General features: G+C 55.4%; 2 protein-coding genes across 2 annotated transcripts; one reads left to right on the top strand and one right to left on the bottom strand.

Moving 5' to 3' along the window:
- Positions 1 to 5713: 5713 nt before the first annotated feature.
- LOC311202939 (class I histocompatibility antigen, F10 alpha chain-like) lies at positions 5714 to 15585 on the bottom strand (the record flags this gene model as incomplete). Its single annotated transcript, XM_084277584.1, has 9 exons — positions 5714 to 5727; positions 5902 to 5940; positions 6238 to 6264; positions 6402 to 6504; positions 6593 to 6858; positions 6935 to 7210; positions 7951 to 8214; positions 14315 to 14391; positions 15539 to 15585. The coding sequence occupies 9 exons, from the start codon at positions 15583 to 15585 to the stop codon at positions 5714 to 5716; spliced, it is 1113 nt and encodes a 370-aa protein (XP_084133710.1).
- Positions 15586 to 15603: 18 nt separating this feature from the next.
- Positions 15604 to 20658, top strand: LOC311202938 (class I histocompatibility antigen, F10 alpha chain-like; the record flags this gene model as incomplete). Its single annotated transcript, XM_084277583.1, has 6 exons — positions 15604 to 15613; positions 18351 to 18614; positions 19338 to 19613; positions 19690 to 19962; positions 20052 to 20156; positions 20567 to 20658. 6 exons carry the CDS (start codon positions 15604 to 15606, stop codon positions 20656 to 20658), a joined length of 1020 nt encoding a protein of 339 aa, XP_084133709.1.
- Positions 20659 to 21051: the final 393 nt, after the last annotated feature.

Below are 21051 nucleotides of genomic sequence, written 5' to 3'. Positions count from 1 at the left end.
GCAGAGTCAGGTCTAAGTAGCAACTTCCTTTGTCCCACTGTGAGACAGGACACCCAGAGAGTGCCAGGCAGGGATCCTACTGAGGGAAGAGGTTCAGCTGAGGCACCTTTTCCTTGGTTGGTGGTCCTGGGGAGGGAAGGAGACATGAGCCCATGGGAGGTGGGATTCTTCTCTCCTCTGTTCAGGTGGTCAAAGGTATGTGCAGGTACTAGAGAACAATTAAAGGTATGTGCCACCAAACATAGAGACTGGACAACATCTGAGGGGTGGGTGTGTTCTTGGGAACTTCCTTTGGGGCAGCTGGTCAAGACAAGGTTGGATGGGGCTTGGGACAACCTGGGCTAATGGAAGGGGTGGCACTAGGGGAGCTCTGAGGACCCTCCACAGAGCATGGGAGGTGTGCTACCTACCACTGCTGTGTGCTCAGTATCCTGCACCTCCACATCATCCTGCCCCTGAGAAGGGACCCCAACATCCCATGTGGGACAGGATCCCCATTCTTAGGGGACAGGGACTAGGGCTGGGTCATCCCACACAGGGAAACACATCCACTCCTGGCACAGACACCTCAATATCTGACTTTCCACTGGCATCCAGCAGCTCTGCTTTCCTCCCTTACCAGTCTCCGAAGGAAGCTCAGCTCTTCTGGTCTCCCCCCATGCTGTACTTGGTGGTGGTCCTCAACAGAGTCCACTGGCACCCTCAGAAACTTGGGTGTTTGTTTTCTTCCTTCCCAGGGCAGTCAGATACCTGCAGTTGGGGAATGTGACACCAAAGGACTCGTTAACAAGCCCAACACCCTAACAAGCCAAGTCTCTAGGGGTGATGGTTCTTAATTGCTTGGCTCTCCTGTGGTTAATTAGCAAGATTTCAGAAGTGTGGCCAAAGGGAGAAGGTTTCAGTAATTACTCCAGCAGGATCACTTCTTTCTTGAGGCCTCTTTTGTTCTCCACTCCCACGTCCAGCCACATCAGTGGTCTCTGGTGGACATTGATCCAGAGCTTTCCAAATGCAGTTGGCTGTGCAGTGAAGTCAAGACCCTTTGTATTCGACACCTCGTGGGCATCCTTCATCTCCATGTCACTGTTTCTCTCATCAGCCACCTGGGAGCCAGAGCAGCCCCTTTAAGAGCAGAGCTTTCTGTGCTCAAGGCTGTGGCTGCACAGTGTGGCCCCTCACACCAATGCCTCTCAGCTTTGCTTGGGTCCACATTACCTCTGCCAACATCCACGTTGCACACTGGAGAGCCTCAAGCAGACAGAAAACACGTTGTTGTGGCCAACACCGATCCCAAGGTGCCCCAAAGCACCTCCCATCCCCTACTCTCTTTGTCTTTGGGCACAGCTGGTCACATGCTGTGTTCATGAGCTCCCTCCAGTCACAGAGGGAGACAACACAAGTGACATAATCTCCTTTGAACAGCCGAATCCATGACAGCCCCAAAATATTGGGGCCCCAGGAACTTCTTCCAGCAGACACTACAGCCTTTCCATCACAGAATCACAGAATTACAGGGGTTGGAAGGGTCCTTGAGAGATCATTGGGTGCAACTTCTGATCATCATCAGATCATTTTTCATTCACTGTGGAGCACAGTGCGTGTGCCTCTCCAGGGCAGGGCTGAGCATGGTCTCCTCTGGCTTTGGACACCTTGGATGCAATCGTTGAGTCTTCCCTTTCCAGTCAAGGCAGAGAAATCCACTGTCTCCAAGCACACGTGCCTAAAAGCTTCATGCCAGAGGTTGAACCTTCTGACAAGAGATACAGAGCAACTGTCAGGAAGGAAATGAAAGAGTTTTGGATCATCATCGTCATCAGTTCCCTCACTGTGACAGATGGTGCCTGTTATGGAGAAGGTATGATGGAGCTGGAGATGTCAGGTTTGAGGTCAGTGTGGTGCTTCCAGGGGGTTGTCCTGGTGTCCCTGGGCTTGGATGTTCTTCCCAGACCTCTGTCCTGTTTCTTTTGTGCTGCAGGAGACTCGGCACATTGTTTGGAAGCCTTGGGGCTTCTTGAACAAAGATGGGTCAGTGCAGATGCTGCCTCAAGGTGCTGAAGCTGGGCAGCTCACTCTTGCTCTTATGGGCTTTCTGAGGGGAGATCTGGAGCTGTTGGGCATCAACACTCTGCGGTCCCAGCACGAGTTGGGGTGGGTTTGGTGGCCGGTCCTGCAGCCCTGGTCAGACCTGTGATGGATCTGCTTTGGGATGTGGTGGTGGCCTTGGAGCTGAGTCTATCCCCACCTGACCCCAACCCCGGGCTCTTCCCCAGCCACAGGCTCTGGCCCTCAGCTCTCTCTGGAGGGTTACGAGGCCGGAGGCATCCGGGTGCTGTGTCGATCGGCCGGATGGTTCCCACAACCGGAGGTGCTGTGGAAAGACCCCGACAGGCAACGTCTCCACTCAGTCTCCCCTGACACAAAGGGCCTGTCTGACACCAAAGCTGTCATCATGGTGATGGGAACTGTAGATGGGAACTGGTCCTGTGTGGTCAGCAATCATAGAATCATAGAATGGTTATGGATGGAAGGGACCTTAAATATCAAGTTCCAACCCCCTGCCATGGGCAGGGACACCTCTCACTAGACCAGGCTGCTCAAAGCCCCATTCAACCTGGCCCTGAACCCCTCCTGGAAGGGGTCATCCACCATTTCCCTGGGTAATCTGTTCCAGTGCCTCACCACCCTCAGAACAAAGAATTTCTCTTGAGTATCCAATCTGAATTCATCCTCTTTGGGTACAGCTCCCTCAGCCTGGAGCACGAGCCCTGCCTGCACATCTCTGGTGGTTTGACCCTAGTTGTTGGCCAGATGCCCACTAAAGCCACTCTATTACTCCCCTTTTCAGATGGACAGGGGAGAAAATATCTATTGAGAGGCTCAGGACTTGAGATAAAGACAGAGAGAGATCATTCTGCAATCAGCATCACGGGCAGAACAGACTCAACACATTAAAAAAAGCCATTGAATTTATTACATTACACTACACACACACAGAGACCAGAGTTGGGTAATAAGAAGTACAACCAGGCCTTAAAACACCTTTCCCCACCACCACCTCTCCCTTCTTTGCAGATTTAATCTATTCATGATTTCTCTCCTTTCTCCACACAGGGTGTCTCGGGGCCCGGGTGGGGGCTGGGAGGGAGCAGAAAATGGAACTTTTCAGTCAGTTTGACAGGAGTTGTTGAGAAGTGGAGGGGGACATTCCTCACACCCTTCCCCTGTTGCACTGTGGGGTCCCACCCACAGCAGACAGTCCTTCATGAACTGCTACAATGTCAGTCCTTTAAAATATTGCTTTTTGATTGCTTTCCAGAGGAACAGTCGGCGGTACTGGATGAGTCTCTGATATCTCTGGCACAGCACAGGGTCCTATCCTGGGCAGTCTGTGCTCAGCCCTTTCCCTCCCCAGTATCCCTGGGGCTGGGAAAGCCCAAGATGATGTGCCTGGGAGGGTGGGCAGCTTGGGGAGACAAGTGCAGGTCAGAATCTCTTCCCTGTCCTGAGCTGCTGGGGACCAGCTGAGGGAAGTGTCCAGGCTGGCAGGGAGCCATTCCTGGGGTTTTGAGGGCCTTTCCTACTACTTGAAATAAAGAATGTGGGGCAGCAGAAACAGTCTCCAGGCTACAAGGAGAGAGGTGCTGCTGGAGCTTGTACTAACACCTTCATGGCTGAGGATGTGAAAGTTGGAGGGGGGCATCATGGGCTGCAGTGACCATGAGATGGAAGAGTGCAGGATCCTGCACGGAAGGAGCAGGGCAATGAGTAGGATTACAACCCTGGACTGGAGGAGACCTAACTTTGGCCTCTTCAAAGACCACTTGGGGAGAATCCCATGGGTTCAGGCTCTGGAAGGTAGAGGGGCCCAAGGGAGCTGGTCAGTATTCAAGCACCACTTCCTCCAAGCTCAAGATTGGTGCATTCTGAAGACTAGGAAATCAAGCAAAGTAGGCAGGAGACCTTCATGGATGAGCAAGAAAAGCGTCAAGAAGAAAGCTTAGAGCATGTGGAAAGAGGGAGTGTCCACTTGGGAGGACTATAGGGATGTAGTCAGAGAATGTATGAACAAGCAGCAAGGAAGGCTAAGGCCCACTTGGAATTAAAGTGGCAAGGGATATCCAGGAGAACAAGAAGGGCGTCTTCAGATCCATCAGCAGCAAAAGGAAGACTGCAAGAGCAGCAATTATAGTTCAGAGGTGAGTCCCTGCTTTAGTCAGTGAGCATTTGCCCACATGGCCTTGAAGAAAGAAGCCTTCTCGATGCCCCTCTGCATGGCCCCAGTGCAGGAATCCTTCTCAGTGCCCACCTACATGGTTTCAGAGCAGGAAACCTCAGTACTTGTCTGCATGGGCTCAGGGCTGGGAGATGGATGACCTGGCAGTTCCCAAGGAAAAGCTGGCCAATCTCCAACTGCTTTTTCCTTTTTATTGTCAGTCACGATGTGCTACAGCCTGGAGTATCTCTCATTGCTTTGGGTCATCTGCCTGGCTGTGGCCCTCTCCTCATCACACTGTGCCACCACTGTTGACATCCATCACTGTGTTGCCAATGCAATTTTGGCCACAAATCCTTGTCAGGGGTTAATGATGGCTGGACAGCAGTGCCCAACAAGCTGCTCCACCACTCCCCTCTTCAGCAGGACAGGGATGGAGGGAAAATAAGATGGAAAAAGAACTCACTGTTCAAAATAAAGAACATGTAATACAGCAAAAATATATGTTGAGAGGCTCAGGAGTCAAGATCAGAACAGGGAGAGATTGTTCTGCAATCAGCATCACGGGCAGAACAGACTCAACACAGAATAAAGGACAGAAAAATAATTTATTACACTGCACTGCACACCCAGTGACATCAGAGTTGGATTCACAGATGTACAGAATTGTAGGGGTTGGAAGAGACCTCCAGAGATCATGGAGTCCCACCTCCTGCCCAACAGCAGACGATGCCCAGCAACATCCCGGGCAGCCGGGCTTCAGTACGCGCAACGGTTGCTCCAGAACACAAGCACGGTCAGTAATAAACATCCCCTGTTCATCTTCTTCTCAGCTTTTATGGCCGAGCAGATAGCACAGGGTTTGGAATAACCCTTTGGTCAGTTGGGATCAGCTGTCCTGGTTGTATCCCCTCCCAAGGTCTTGCCCACCCACAGCCTACCAGTGAGCGGGATGTTGGAGAGACAGCCTGGATGCTGGGCCAGCCCCGCACCCCAGCAGCCAAATCCCTGGGCTGGTACCAACACCCTGCTCACTCCCAATGCACAGCACGGCCAGGACTGCTGGGGGAAATGAACTCCACCTCATCCAGACCCAACACAGTCCTAAACACGGCACCATGCTGGGTTTCTGGGAAGAAACCAAGCTCTATTCCAGGGAAAACCAGCACAGTCCTCAACCCAAGGCTGCAAGAGCAACCCAGGCACAGGGAAAGATGGCACAGCCCATTGGAGGATGGGACCAGTTATTGTGTGTGCACACACAGAATAAATCCCTTTCAACCTCAAAATTAAAAGATTGGTAAAAGCTGAACTGCCCAATTATCAAAACTTTGCAAACGAAGTGTTTCCCCAGCCAGCAGAGCCACCAGCACAGCAGCGTGGGCAGGCGCAGCCTGATCAGCTCTCTGCAGGCAGCTCCCAGCCGCCTCCAGCACCTCTATGTGCAGCTGGTGGGAGCACAGGGGGCACATCCAGCTTCTCAGGTCCTTCCTGGAGCAGTTAGGCTGAGATCACTGCAAAGATGGAAGAGACACTGTCACCTAGGGCCACCTCCCAGTCCCCAACCCTCTGCTCTGGGGGTCTCCGCATCCCCCTCCCCAGCCCGAGGTTCTCAGGCAATGGGTTCCACAGGGGAGCACAGAGAGCTGGGGCTGCCCCATCCACCCCTCCCCGGCCCCACAACGTACCGCTGACCGAGCTGGAAGGCTCCCGGTCGCTGCCAGTGCCTGTGAGGGAGAACCAGCTGTGAGCTGTAACCCTGTGCTCGCTGAGGGCCTGGTGCATGTGCCAAGAGCCAGCCCAGGAGCCATGGCCGTGCTGCAGCCACCAGCAGAGGAGGATGGCACCATGTGCACCAGATGGGAGACACAACCTATTCCATATGAGCCCACTACAGGACTGTAAAGAGGGGTGGCACAGGGAGAAAGGGGATGGGGAAATGCCAAGAGCAGACAGAAACCAGAGCCACGAGACTGCCCTGGCACTGGGCAGTGGCTGGAGCCAGACCCAACCCAGGTACTCACATGGTGCCTTGTCATAGCCATTCCTCCCTGCAGAGAGAAAGAGGCATCAGAATCCACCGCACTTCACCCTCAGGCTTGGGGTCTCCCCAGAGTGCTGCAGCTTGTGCCCACAGCCCCTGCCAGCCCCCTGAGCTCTGTCTTCCTCCCACACCCTGGGGTTTTACCTGATCTGTACTTCCAGATGATGAATCCAATGATGCCAATGACGACAAACAGGATGACAACAACCACCCCCAGCATGATGGCCAGCACGTTGGACCCCCGGCTCTGGGGTTGAACACGGTGGTGAGGAGGGGAAGGAGAACCCCCCAGCCCACACCTCTACATGCCCAAGGCCACCAGACTCAGCCCACACAAAGAACCCCGGCTCAGCCAGGCTGGTGTGCTCCACATGGCACCGGTACTTGTCCTGCTCCCCAGGAGGGGCCTCGATGGACACCCAGGTGTAGTAGGTGCCGTCACTGTTGGGCACGATGCTGCCCCGCTGGGTCTCCTGGTCCCTGACCTCACCGTCCTTCAGCCAGCTGATGGTGATGGGCCGTGGGTAGAAGCCGTAAGCGCGGCAGTGCAAGGTCAGGATCCCCTGGGTCTCCTCCTTTGACACTTGGACTGTGGGGGGCACTGGGGAAGGGGTGGCAGTGAGGGTTGGTACACATATCCATGCTGGCCCCTCCTCAGGGTCTCCATCTCCCCTCACCTTTCCTCTCCAGCACAGCCTGCCCATAGCTCATATATTGCCTCAGTCGCTCGGTACGGGTGTTCTCCAGGTAGTGCTTCCATTTCTTAGTAACTGTCCCATATGCCTCCCAGTTCCTCTTGGTGATTTGTGCTGCTGCATCTGCCGCAGTGAACGTCATCGTGTCCATGTCGAAGGTAATGAAGTCCCTCCCATCGCAGGCAATTTGCCGATACCCCCTGGTGATACCATCCTCCAGCAGGTCACAGCCGTACATGTGCTGCAGTGTGTGAGGCCCTGAAACACGACCAGGCAGATGGGGCTGAGGGGCTGCTGCAGCCCTGGGCTTTCAGTGGGGTAAGGCCTCCGGTCAACACCCCGCACTCCAGCCCTGTGTGAGGCCTGAGGGAATCAGGCACTGACATGAGAGCTGCCCCCACCCTGCCAGGGCCCACAGCACTCAGGGCATCATGTAAAGCTGTGACACATACTCACTGTGCCCACGGCATGGCTGGGCTGGCACCCATCCCCACAGCACCCTGCAACAGCAAGAGTAATGGACAGGGTCCTGAATGCCTGGGCAGCCAGGAGATGGGATGAGTTGTGTGACCCCCTCTGGCTCTGGGGTGGGCAGTACAAAGTACCATAGGAAAGGTGAGGGTCTGGGACACAAGGTGGGAACCCCTCTGATTTTGAAGTTCTCCACTGCCACAGGGATGCTGAGGGGTGGGATGTGGCAGCCAGGCCTGGGATGGGGTGCTGGGCATGGTGCGTGAGAGGGCAGAATGTTCTTGGCAAGGCACCCAGAAGCCACCCTGGCTCTGGCACAAAGATCCCATGGAGTGTGAGGCTGGGACAGGCAGCTGACACCCCTCATGCTGGGGGACAGGAGGACTTGGAGCCCTCTAACAACAATGCTGGGCTAGGATGGATCAGCACGTTCCAGTGCAGTAGTGTGGGGAGGAGTAGCATCTTCATGGGGAAAGAGGGGGTGGAGCTCTCCCATCCCACAGAGCCCCTTCCCAGCCCACACTCACCCCCACTCTGGTTGTAGCGGCTCTGCAGTGTGTCCAGGTTCACTGTGGAAATCTCCTGATTGGTCTGTTCGATCTGGATCTCCTGGTCCCAGTGCTGCTGGTCCAGGTTGGCCGCCATCCAGTCTGCCCGGGGCACTGCCCTCCCCTTCTCGCTGTCGTAGAGTGAAATGAGGTTCCCGTCCACATACCCCACGGACACAAACTGGGGTACTCCTGGGCTGGGCTCTGACACTGCAGTGTGGAAGTAGCGCAGGGAGTGGAGCTCTGTGGGGACACAGGAGGTGTTAACAGTTGGGATGATGGGTGGGGGTGCAGGGTGAGGGTGCTCACAGTGATGGGGTGCAGGAGTGGGTGGTGAGCCTAGGTGGGTGTCCCAGTGAAGCAGACTGGGGCTTTGGGGGGCAGCTTCAAGGGGAAGTGTCTGGTGGAGGGAATCTGTGTCCATGATGGGGTCCTGCTTCCCATGAAGGGAAGCCGGAGGGTCCTGGTGATGAGGAAAGGGGGGCTCTGTCAGCGAAGGACCCGAGGTGCCCAGGAAAGGGATCCAAGGGGGTCTCTGGCATCAAGGAGAAACAGATCTGTGTGAGCGTCTGGCAAGGGGATGGAAAGGGATGGAAGAGGATGGAAGGGGAGTGTTCCAAGGGGGCACCCATTCTCTGGGGAGAGTGACTGGGGGTCTCTGCGCCCTGGGGTGGTCCAGTGTGCAGGGAATGGAGAACCGTTATCAAGAAACTGGGTCCAGTGGGGTTCCCAGGACCCACCCACACTTACCACACGCCGCCCAGCCGAGGACCCTCAGCAGCAGAAGCAGCCCCAGTGCCCGGTCCAGCCCCATCCCTCCGCTCCGGGTCCCAGATGTTCTGAGCCAAAGGAGCCCCGCTCCAGGACAAACCTCACTGCTCAGCTTCGGGCAGAGGCAGGAGCTGCTGGTAGAAATGCAATCCCTCAAGAGGGACCTTCTGTTTCACTTGCAGCAGATCTGTGCTCAGAGGCTCACAATTTCAGTTTGAGTAAAACCCAGTTTAAAACCACATTCTATGTTGAAGCACCATTTTCTTTGCTTTTTTTTGTTGGTTTTGTGGGGGTTTTCTTCTGTCTAAATGTCCTGCCCTGTTCTGTGAGGTTCTGTGACAGTTGCTAATTCCTCAGAATTAGAGTTAATGCCAGTCTTGCAGTGTGTGTAGTGCCGGGCAAAGCAGCTCCCACCAGGACTCTGCCCAGAAGGGCTCCCAATTCCCACTGACTCAGCTGAGCCACAGCAGGAAGCGGGGAGTCACAAGCGCTGGTTTACAATGGGCAGTGAGGAAAAGGAGGGGGATCTCCAGAGAGCACCAAGGGCTCGGGGAGCCAAAACCTAGAGAAATACACCCACTCACTTCCCCACACACATCCCCATTTGACCACATCCGCAATGTACACCAAATCCACACCAGACACCTCCAGAAAACCGCCAAGAGAAGCAGCACAGTCAGCAGTTCAGAACCGATACTTGCCTGGCCAGGAACGAACTGTTTGGGAAAGGTTTTGCCATGTTTGGGTTTCTCTCTCTGGATCGCTAAGGGGTCTCCTTCAGCCTTTGAGGATGCCTGTAGCTACAACAGTCACAACTTGTATTAGAATCAGCTGTATTCAGCACGCCACAGTAAGGTCAGTGTCAGTTGTACAATATGCTCCCTTAGGACCTGGTAATGTAAATGCCACCCCAATACAGCCAGAGGACAAGTGGGACACCCCAAATGCAATGAGCATTAAGACCCAGCAAGGCTGTGCTCCCTTTTAGTGGCAGATGCAGGAGCTGATTGTAGAAATTGAATTCCACGAGATGTCTGTGGTCAGGGGGTCTCTCCATGTGTTGGGACAGCGCCTGCAGTTCATGTTCTGCAGCAATCGAGAGACCTCATCTCCTACAGCTGAGTGATTATGTGTTCTTTGAGTCATCAACCACAAATCTTAGGAGTTTCTGAGTTATAGGTATAATACTGATATCCTGACCAACACCATGAACCAGTGGGTTGTTAATTTGTGTTGGAGACAGAGCAGTTTCAGGGGTGTTTTTTTTTAGGTTGCTGTTTGTTTCCTTTCTCTTTTTTTTCATTCTTTTTTTTTTCTTTTACTTTTTTTTTTCTTTTTCTTTTCTTTTTCCTGTCTAACTGTCCTGCCCTGTTGCATGAGGTTCTGTGTCAGTTGCTGTCCTGTTTTCAGCAGGGTTACAGTTAATTTTCACCTTGCAGTGAGTGTAGTGCTGTGTTTGGAATTTAGAGTGTTGGTACCACCCTGATGGTTAAATTGTTGCCAAGCAGTCAAGGATTTTCAGCCTCTCATCCTGCCCTGTCTCTGAGAAGGGGGAGGCAGTTATTAAGCTGGGAGCACAGTTCCTCCTGGCACCCTGACTGCTGTTGCTGGGCTGGATGTTCAAAGCTCTCATGGTTCCCATAGCAGTCAAGACCCCCAGAACCAGAGGGGCTCCTACAACCTGGGTGCAGGGGGGCCTGTGTCACATGTTTATGTGATGCCTCAAGTGCTGTGGGCCCTGGGCAGGGTGGGGGCAACTCATGTCAGTGCCCAATTCCCTCGGGCCTCACACAGGGCTGGAGTGGGGGGTGCTGCTAGGGGAACCTTACCCCACTGAAGGCCCAGGGCTGCAGCAGTCCCTCAGCCCCATCTCCCTGTTCGTGTTTCAGGGGCTCACACACTGCAGCACATGTTTGGCTGTGACCTCCTGGAGGATGGCAGCACCAGGGGGTATCGGCAAGGGGCCGTCTCCTGGCTCTGGTTTCTGACTGCCTCCAGTGTATTCCCCTTCCTCCCTGAGCCACCCCTCTTTACAGCCCAATGGTGGGAACATATGGAACAGGTTCTGTGTCACCTCTGGTGCTTGCAGTGCCATCCTTCTCTCCTCGTGGCTGCAGTGCAGTGATGGCTCTTGGGCCAGCTGCTGGCACATGCACCAAGTCCGCAGTGAGCACAGGGCTGGCAGCTCATGACTGTTTCTCCCTCACCAGCATGGACAGGAGCTCTGGCAGCTTGGCCAAAGGAACAGTGTGGGACCAGGGTGGGGTGGATGTGGCTGTGCCAGTTCTCCCCTGTGCCACTGTGCTCCCTGTGGAACCCATGGCCTGAGGCACATCGGTTGGTGGAGGTGGATGTTGAGATCCCCAGAGCAGAGAACTGGGGACAGGGAGGTGGGCCTGCATGACACTGTCTCTTCCTGATGTCCCTGCAGTGATCCCTGCCTGACCGTTCCATGAGGGTTAAGGGCTGGATATGGCCCCTGAGCTCTCACTGGCTGCTGGAGGTGGCCAGGAGCTGCCTGCAGAGAGCTGATCATGCTGCAGCTGCCCACGGTGCTTTACTGGTGGCTCTGCTGACCAAGGAAAACACCTTGTTTCCCTTACTTCAAAGACTGGGCAATCGTTTTTTACCAATTTTGAGATTGCAGGTGATTCCTGCTGCGTGTGCACAGGCACTAATCAGTCCCCACCTCCTCTCCCAGTACCTGGGCTGCTCTCACAGCCTTAGGTTGAGTGCTGTGCTGTTTTTCCCTGGGATAGAGCTGGGTTTCTTCCCAGCAGCCCAACATGGTGCTGTGTTTAGGACTGGGTTTGGTCTGGATGAGGTGGAGTTCATTTCCCCCCAGCAGCCGTGGCTGTGCTGTGCATCAGGAGTGAGCAGGGTGTTGGTACCAGCCCAGGGATTTGGCTGCTGGGGAGTGGGGCTGGCCCAGCATCCAGGCTGTCTCTCCAACATCCCCCTCACTGGTAGGCTGTGGGTGGGCAAGACCTTGGGAGGGGGCACAGCCAGGACAGCTGACCCCAACTGACCAAAGGGATATTGCAAACCCTGGGACATCTATTCAGCCATAAAAGCTGAGAGGAGGATGAACAGGGGATGTTTGTTATTTACAATGTTTGTCTTTTGGAGAACTCCTGTGTGTGCTGAAGCCTGGCTTCCTGGGAGGTGACTGGACATTGGCTGCTTAGTGGACATAGAGAATAAATGTTGTGTTTTCCCTTTGCTTCTTTCCTTATTACACATCCTTTATTTTGACCAATGAGATCTTTTCCCTCCTCTCCCTGTCCTGCTGAGGCGAGGAGTGATGCAACAGCTTGGTGGGCCCTGCTGCCCAGCCAACACCAACCCCCTACAATGATTTGTGACCAGAGCTGCGTTGGCAACACAGTGATGGATCTCAACAGTGGTGACACAGTGTGATGCTAAGAGAGACACAGTGAGGCAGAGGAACCAAACTAAAAAGATATTCCAGGACATAGTATGTAATGGTTGGGGATAAAAAGGAAAAGAGAGGGGCTGGGGGGATTGGCCAGGACATCCATCTCCTTGTGGAGGTGACCAGCTCTGAGCCCATGCAGACAAGTACTGAGAAGGTTTCTTTCTCTGAAATCATGTAAATGGTCACTGAGAAGGATTCCTGCCTTGAGGCCATGCAGAGGGGCATTGAGAAGAAGGCCATGTGGGCAAATGGTCACTGACTAAAACAGGGAGTCACCTCTGAACTATAATCGCTGCTCTTGCAGTCTTCCTTTTGCTGCTGATGGATCTGAAGAAGCCCTTCTTGTTCTCCTGAACATCCCTTGCCACTTTAATTCCAAGTGGACCTTAGCCTGCCTTGCTGCTTGTTCATACATTCTCTGACTACATCCCTATAGTCCTCCCAAGTGGCCACTCCCTCTTTCCACATGCTCTAAGCTTTCTTCTTGGAGTTTTTCTGGGGCTCTCTTCTCATCCATGAACGTCTCCTGCCTATTTTGCTTGATTTTCTAGTCTTCAGGATGCACCAAGCTTGAGCTTGGAGGAAGTGGTGCTTGAATACTGACCAGCTCCCTTGGGCCTCTCTACCTTCCAGAACCTGAACCCATGATATTCTCCCCAAGTGGTCTTTGAAGAGGCCAAAATTAGCTCTCCTCCAATCCAGGGTTGTAATCCTACTCATTGCCCTGCTCCTTCCACATAGAATCCTGCACTCTTCCATCTCATGGTCACTGCAGCCCATGATGCCCCCCTCCAACTTTCACATCCTCAGCCATGAAGGTGTTAGTACAAGGTCCAGCAGCAGCTCTCTCCTTGTAGCCTGGAGACTGTTTCTGCTGCTCCACAGTCCAGGTAATTGGGGGTTTGGTTGCTGCTCTGTGTGGTTCTCCTCCCTTTCCTCCTGTGCAAGGGGCGCCTGGGCTGGACCATGTGTGGGACAGGCCGTGCCTGGGTGTGTTTGGTGACTCCCAGACCACGGCACTGGCCTGTGCAACCCCTTGTGAGTTCCATCAGTGGATCCAAGAGGAGCCATCTCTCCCCTGACACCTCAAGCACTGTTGTGCCCCAGTCACTGCCTCCCCATCCCTCTCCTCCCCACTGGGGCCACAGCCCCACCATTGCCTGTTTCCATGGGACTGAGCTCAGGAGTGGTCATGCTGGGGCCAGTCCTGGGATGGGATCTTTAGGAGATGCCTGGTGTCCTGCCCTGTGGGGCAGATCCTGGCCCCAAGGTGATGAAACCTGCCCAGCACTGAGCTCTGCCCCTGATGCTCCTGTCCCATGCAGACATGGTGACCCTGGATCCCAACACGGCTCATCTGGTACTTATCATGTTAGCAGATGGGAGAAGTGTGATAAGAGGAAGAGTATGGAAGAACCTACTCAACACCACTCAGAGATTTACATTTCAGTGCTGTGTGCTGGGCTGGGAGGGGTTCAGTGAGAGGAGGCACTGCTGGGAGGTGAAGAGGAGGTAGGAGATGATTCAGGGTGGGTTCTGGGGGTGTCCAGGGACTCCGTGAACAGGAAGGGGTAGTTGGACCTGATGGGGGGGTACTGGGGATGCTGCACTGCTTTGGGCAGTTTCAGTCTGTCACCTCTCCTCCCAGCCTCCTGTCCCTGTCCCAGGTCCCAGCAGAGTCTGGGTCTGTCTGGACTGCCCGTGGGGGCTGGTGACTTTCATCGATGGTGACAATAGGCTCAAGATCTTTCCCAGAGGCCTCGTTCAATGGAGAGACCATCCACTCCTGATTTTGGGTGGAGACAGAGAGAGCTGAGCTGTGCCTCAGAGATAGAAGCTCCTGCTCTACTTCCACCCTCCCTGTAGCCCCATAGATCCCCTGCTCTTCTGCAGACCCTGCCTGCACTCCTGTCTTCGGGCCACACCAGCAGATGACCCTCTGTGCCCTGTCCCTGCCCAGGGAGCAGGGGGACAGTGAGGGTTTTTTCTGGGCTGGAGCTCATTTCCCCACCGTGGCTGGTACGGGCTGTGTGCTGTGTTCCTGCTGCAGACAGAGCTGATAACAGTGTGATGATGCAATTGTTAGGAGCCAAGTGGGGATGTGCAAGCTGTGGCCAGGACAGGTTTGCTCACCCTGTGTTAGATTGTATTTCCAGCTGTCGCTGCTGTAACCTCTCTGCTGCAGGCTCTGGTGCTTGTCCTGCTGAAATCTAGGAAGTAGAACTTTGCAAGCGGGTGGGACAGAAATGTTTTTGAGTCGGTGCCCAGACACGGTTAATCGGGGGTTCAGGGCTCTGCCTGGCTTTGCTCCCTCTGAAGACGAGCCCAAGGACTCATCCAAAGCATGCTTCAGTAACAAACATCCTTGGGGAGAGCTGAACATCTGAGGAAGAGAAAAGCTCCTGCCCCACCTGGGGTGAGGGCTGAGGGATGGCCAGAGAGGGATGAAGGCAACAGGAATGGACAGGAACTGGGGGCAGGGAAAGGTAGCTGGAGGAGTTTGGGATCACCCACCCAATTAAAGCACCGAGCAAGTGACCCCCCCCAAACACCTTCAAGGAACATCTGTGGTAATTTAGAAATGCTTGACCAGTAGCAGATGATGAGGTAATTACTAACCAATTAGCATCAGTTTAGGTGGCTTTTCCATGCTGGCCACTCCCCAGGGCACCAACACAAGTGCCGCCCCCACCCTGTCCAGAGCTCACAGCACTTGGGGCGTTGTGTAAGTTGTGACACAGACCCCCTGCTCCCAGAGTGTGGATACCTCTCTGGTTCTGGGGTTCTTGACTGCCATGGGGACCACGAGGGTTTTGAGCATCCAGTGCAGCACCAGCAGTCGGGGTGCCAGGAGGAGCTGTGCTCCCAGATTATTGACTGCCTCCCCCTTCTCAGAGACAGGGCAGGATGAGAGGATGAATAGTTCTTGACTGCTTGGCAACAACTAAACCATCAGGGTGGTACCAACACCCGAAATCCCAAACACAGCACTACACACACTGCAAGATTAACATTAACTCTAATTCTGAGGAATTAGCAACTGTCACAGAACTTCACACAACAGGGCAGGACAGTGAGACAGGAAAAACACCCCACGAAACAAATAAAGAAAAAAAAAAAACCACAAAGAGAATGGTTCTTCAACAGAGAAGGTGAAAAAAAAGTTAAACTAGGTTTTAGAAACACTGAAACTGTGAGCATCTAACCACAGATCTGCTCAAGTGACTCAAATGGTCCATCTTGAGGGATTCCATTTCTTCCAGCAGCTCCTGCCTCTGCCCGAAGTGACTGCACTTTGCTGAGTCGTAACGCTCATTGTGTTTGTCCCTCCAGCCCTTGTCCTTCCCCTGTGCCCACCTTGAGGACGGGCTCTTGCTGCTCTGGTGTGAGTTGCTGTTGTGCATTTGGTGTACATTGAGGATATGGGCAACGGTGGGGATGGGTGTGTGGAAGGCTGTGGGGTGTGTTTCTCTAGGTTTAGGTTCCACGAGCCCCCAGTGCTCCCCGTGTCCCCCCTCCTTTTCCCCGCTGCCCATTGCGAACTGGTGCTTGTGACTCCCAACTTCCCGCTGTGGCTCAGCCGTGCCGAGTCAGTGGGAGTCGGGAGCCCTTCCGGGCAGCGTCCTGGTGGGAGCTACTTTGCCTGCCCCCCCCCCCCCAGTCCCTCTGGGGTGAACAGTCTGCCCCTGGGACGGGCTCAGCCCGTGCACCAGCAGCAGGGAGTATCCAGGCACCGGGCTGTGCCCGTGTCCTCCTCGGATCACACCGCACTGACCCGCTCGGAGTTCCCAGCTTTCCCTGTGTCCCGTGGCTGGGGCCCTGCCGAGCGCTGCCGGAGCTGTGCCCACCGAGCCAGCTCTGGGATGGATGGGCAGCAGCCCTGCCCTCCTGTCCCCAAGGGCTCTGGGTGCTCATCCCTGGGTACCAGTGAGGTGAGATGTGGTCTGGGTACCTCCTGCTCAGGTGAGCGCAGGGTGTTCTGCACCGGCTTGGACTCGGATCCTTGATGTGTGCGGGCACAGAGAGCTTCTTCTGTTAAGAACAGTGTGAAGTCCAGTGGAGAGTGGAGGCTGACAGCAGGCTGTCGTGGGCTGGATGGAGTCACCCTGCCCACGAGCGCTGCTGTGCTGGACATGCTGGAGCTCCAGCAGGAACTGGAGTCAGAGGCAGTGCAGTGGGACGCCCCAGTTGATATCGCTACTGCATTTTTCTGGATGCCTTTGGCAGCAGAGAGCAGGGCACAGTTTGCTGTCCCTGGGAGGGTGCCCAGTCCACCTGGAATCGACTGCCCCAGGGGTGGAAACAGCTCCACCCTCTGCCCTGGGCTGATCCCGACTGCGCTGGAAGGGGTGAAGCCCCAGAGCACCTGCAGTACACTGATGACATCATCATATGGGGCAGGAGAGCAGAAGAATTGTCTGCAACAGGGCAGAAGATAGTCCAGATCCTTCTGGAAGGTGTTTTTGCTGGTTTGAACTGGTAAGTTGATGGACCTGTGCAGGAGATGCAGTACAAGCAGTGCCAGGAAGGAGCGCTGCCAAGCTCGAGGCACACTGGACACAGGTGATGGCAGGCACAAGCAACCCAGGGCAGGAGGGACAGCGGGGACAAGGGACAGCTAGCCCAAGCCCTGGGGGTGCCCACACTCTCTGGGAGGTTTTTATCCTTGTCCCATCTGTTTCACCCACAAACCCACATGGTATCAGAGCCAGGTGGGGAGAGCCACAGGGTGCCAGATGACTGGGTCCCCCTGCCACAGACAGGTCTCAGGGTCTCAGGGTGTTCCAGGGTAGGGGACGAGAGCGGCACTGGTGTGGGGGGAAGAACTGCGATTCGGGGTGTCTAGGGGTGATCCCATCCTGGGGGATACAGGCGAAATGGGGCTGTGGGGGTGTCTGGGACCCTGAGGGGGTGGGGGGGCTAGGCGGTCCCGTGGGGGGAGTTACTGGTAAGAGTCTCTGGCTGCCATTGGTGGGCGGGTGGTGGCGCAGCCAATCGCGGGTCTCGGGGCGGGGCTGGCAGCGAGGTTTGTCCTGGAGCGGGGCTCCTTTGGCTCAGAACATCTGGGACCCAGAGCGGAGGGATGGGGCTGGACCGGGCACTGGGGCTGCTTCTGCTGCTGAGGGTCCTCGGCTGGGCGGCATGTGGTAAGTGCGGGTGGGTCCCGGGAACCCCACTGGACCCAGTTTCTTGATAACAGTTCTCCATTCCCTGCACTTTGGACCACCCTGGGGCACAGAGACCCCCAGTCACTCTCCCCAAGGACCAGCTGCCACCTTGGAACACTCCCCTTCCATCCTCCTCCATCCCTTTCCATCTGTCCTGGTTTCAGTCAGGATGGAGTTAACTTCTTTTGTAGCAGCGGATGGGATGCTGTTTTTGAGAGTTAAAATGAAAGCAGTGCTGATAACACCCTAATGTTTTCAGTTGTGTCAAGCAGTCAAGGACTTTCTCAGCTCTTCATATTTCTCTATCAATGAGAAAGGAGGGGGCAGCTCCAGGACGTGTGGTTTTTGAGGGACGGCGGGTTCTGGGACGGCTCTGGGTGTCACAGCCTGAGCTATGAGTTCGGTGAGAACCTGCATTGTGTATCAACAGGTTCATATATTTTTTGCTCTAAAGTCCTGTTAGCATTGTTATATTTTATCTTTCTGCTATTTTAGTAAACTATCCTTATCCCAACCCACGGGCTTTTGGTTTCTTGGGTTTGGGGTTGTTATTTGCCCCTTCCTTTTCCCTTCCCTTGACTCACACGCCCCTTCCTCCCCCCTCTTCTCCCCCTCGTCTTTAAAGAGCAGACAGCTGCGTGGATCTCAGCTCTCAGCCGGGGTAAAACCACGCCACCATCCCCTTCCCAGACACTCCCACAGATCAGTTTCTCCTTGATGCCAGAGACCCCCCTTGAACCCCCTTCCTGGGCATCTCGGGCCCTTCACTGACAGAGCCCCCCTTTCCTCATCACCAGGACCCCCTGGCTTCTCTTCATGGGAAGCAGGACCCCATCCTGGACACAGATTCCCCCCACCAGACACTTCCCCTTGAAGCTGCCCCCCACACCCCCAATCTGCTGCACTGGGACCCCCACCCAGGCTCACCACCCGCTTCTGAACTGTGGACACCCTCACCCAACAACCCCCCCCAACAGTCACTGTTCCCCGTGTCCCTACAGAACTCCACTCCCTGCGCTACTTCCACACCGCAGTGTCAGAGCCCAGCCCAGGAGTACCCCAGTTTGTGTCCATGGGGTACATGGACGGGAACCTCATTGTGCGCTACGACAGCGAGAAGGGGAGGGCGGTGCCCCGGGCAGACTGGATGGCGGCCAACCTGGACCAGCAGCACTGGGACCAGCAGACCCAGATTGAACAGACCAATCAGGAGATTTCCACAGTGAACCTGGACACACTGCAGAGCCGCTACAACCAGAGTGGGGGTGAGTGTGGGCTGGGAAGGGGCTCTGTGGGATAGGAGATCTCCACTCCCTCCTCCCCCATGAAGACACTACCCTTCCTCATGGTACTGCCCTGGGATGTGCTGATTCTTCCCTGCCCAGTGCTGTTGTTAGAGGGCTCCAAGCAGCCCTGTCCCCCAGTCCCACACTCCATGCGATCTTTGTGCCAGAGCCAGGGAGGCTTCTGAGTGCACCACCAAGCACATTCTGGCCTTCTCCCCACCATGCCCAGCACCCCATCCCAGGCCTGGGTGCTACATCACAGTCCTTACCATCTTGTGGCAGTGAGTACTCTCAGAACCTGAGAACTCTCAGAGGGGTTCCCACCCCAGCCCCTCACCATTCCTATGGTACTTTGTACACCCCACCTCAGAGCCAGAGGGGCACCCCTACCCATGCCGTCTCCTATATGATCCCTCTCCCAGCATTCAGGACCCTGTCCCATAACCTTGCTGTTACAGTGTGCCATGGGGCTGGGTGCCAGCTCAGCCATGCCCTGGGCGCAGGGGCTCTGTGTCACAGCTTTACGTGATGCCCCAAGTGCTGTGGGCCCTGGGCAGGGTGGGGGCAGCTCTTGTATCCGTGCCCAATTACCTCGGGCCTCACACAGGGCTGGAGTGGGGAGTGCTGCTAGGGGGGCCTTGCCCCACTGAAAGCCCAGGGCTGCAGCAGCCCCTCAGCCCCATCTCCCTGGTCATGTTTCAGGGACTCACACACTGCAGAGCATAGTCAGCTGTGACCTCCTGGAGGACAATAGCACCAGGGGGTGTTGGCAAATTGCCTACAATGGGAGGGACTTCATTGCCTTCGACATGGACACGATGACGTTCACTGCGGCAGATGCAGCAGCACAAATCACCAAGAGGAAGTGGGAGGTGAATGGAACAGTCCCTGAGCACATGAAGGACTACCTGGAGAACATCTGCCCTGAGTGGCTGATGAAATACGTGAGCTATGGGCAGGCCATGCTGGAGAGGAAAGGTGAGGGGAGATGGGGACCCTGGGGAGGGGCCAGCGTGGATGTGTGTGCCAACCCTCACTGCCACCTCCTCCCCAGAGCCCCCCACAGTCCGAGTGTTGAAGAAGGAGACCCATGGGAACCTGACCTTGCACTGCCGCGCTTACGGCTTCTACCCACGGTCCATCACCATCAGCTGGCTGAAGGACAGTGAGGTCAGGGACCAGGAGACCCAGCGGGGCAGCATCGTGCCCAACAGTGACGGCACCTACTACACCTGGGTGTCCATCGAGGCCCCTCCTGGGGAGCAGGACAAGTACCGGTGCCGTGTGGAGCACACCAGCCTGGCTGAGCCAGGGGTCTTTGTGTGGGGTGAGTCTGGTGGTCTTGGGCATATGGAGGGGTGGGTTGGGAGTGGGGGGTTCCCCTTTTCCCTTCATCACACCCCTGTTTGTCTCCAGAGCTGGAGTCCAACTCATCATCCATCGTGCTGTGGGTGGTTGTTCCCCTTGTCATCCTGGCTGTCATTGCCATCACTGGATTCATCATCTGGAAGCACAGATCAGGTAAAGCCCCAGGGTGTGGGAGGAAGGCAGAGCCTGGGGGGCTGGCAGGGGCTGTGGTCATGAGCTACAACTCTCTGTAGAGCCCCTGAGCCTGAGGGTGAAGTGCAGTGGATGTTGATGCCTCTTCCTCTCTTCTCTTATCTGCACTGTGCCCACAGCGAGCACAAGGTGGCAGCTCGCAGCTGTTTCTCCCCCATAGACATGGATGGGAGCTCTGGCAGCTTGGCCAAAGGTATGACATGGGACTGGAGGGGTGGAGGCGGCAGGCCCAGCTCCCTGTGCTCCTCCTTGAGACCCATGGTTAGAGCGACACTGGGCTGCCTGTGGCAGATGCTGAGACAACCATAGCAGAGGGTTGGGGACAGGGACTTTTCCCTGGGTGACACTGTCTCTTCTTCCCATCCTTGCAGTGATCACAGTCTTACTGCTCCATGAGCAACCGGGGGGCCTGGATGTGGCCCTTGTGGTCTCACCGACTGGAGAGGCTGGAAGCTGCCCATAGAACACTAATCATGCTGCTGCAGCACACGGTGCTACGCTGGTGGCTCTTCTGGCTGGGGGAAATGATTTGTTTCCCTTACTTCATTCCTGTGCTTGTTTCCCAGCCTTGGATCATGGGATAGAGGTGTTTTTCCCTGGGATAGATCTGGTTTTCTTTCCAGCAGCTTAGCATTGTGCCGTGTTTAGGACTGTGTTGGTTCTGGCTGAGGTAGAGTTCATTTCCCCCAGCAGCCCTGGCCGTGCTGTACATCTGGAGTGAGCAGGGTGTAGGTACCAGCTCAGGGATTTGGCTGCTGGAGAGCGGGACTGGCACAGCATCCAGGATGTCTCTTTTCCTGGCTAACACCAGGAACCCCCCAAAAACCAAGTCCTTCCAGGTGGCTCCTGTGCCAGG

This window comes from Gallinula chloropus (assembly GCF_964237585.1).
Source record: "Gallinula chloropus genome assembly, chromosome: 32".
Classification (NCBI taxonomy): Eukaryota; Metazoa; Chordata; class Aves; order Gruiformes; family Rallidae; genus Gallinula; species Gallinula chloropus.
This window is presented reverse-complemented; position numbering and strand designations above follow the sequence as displayed.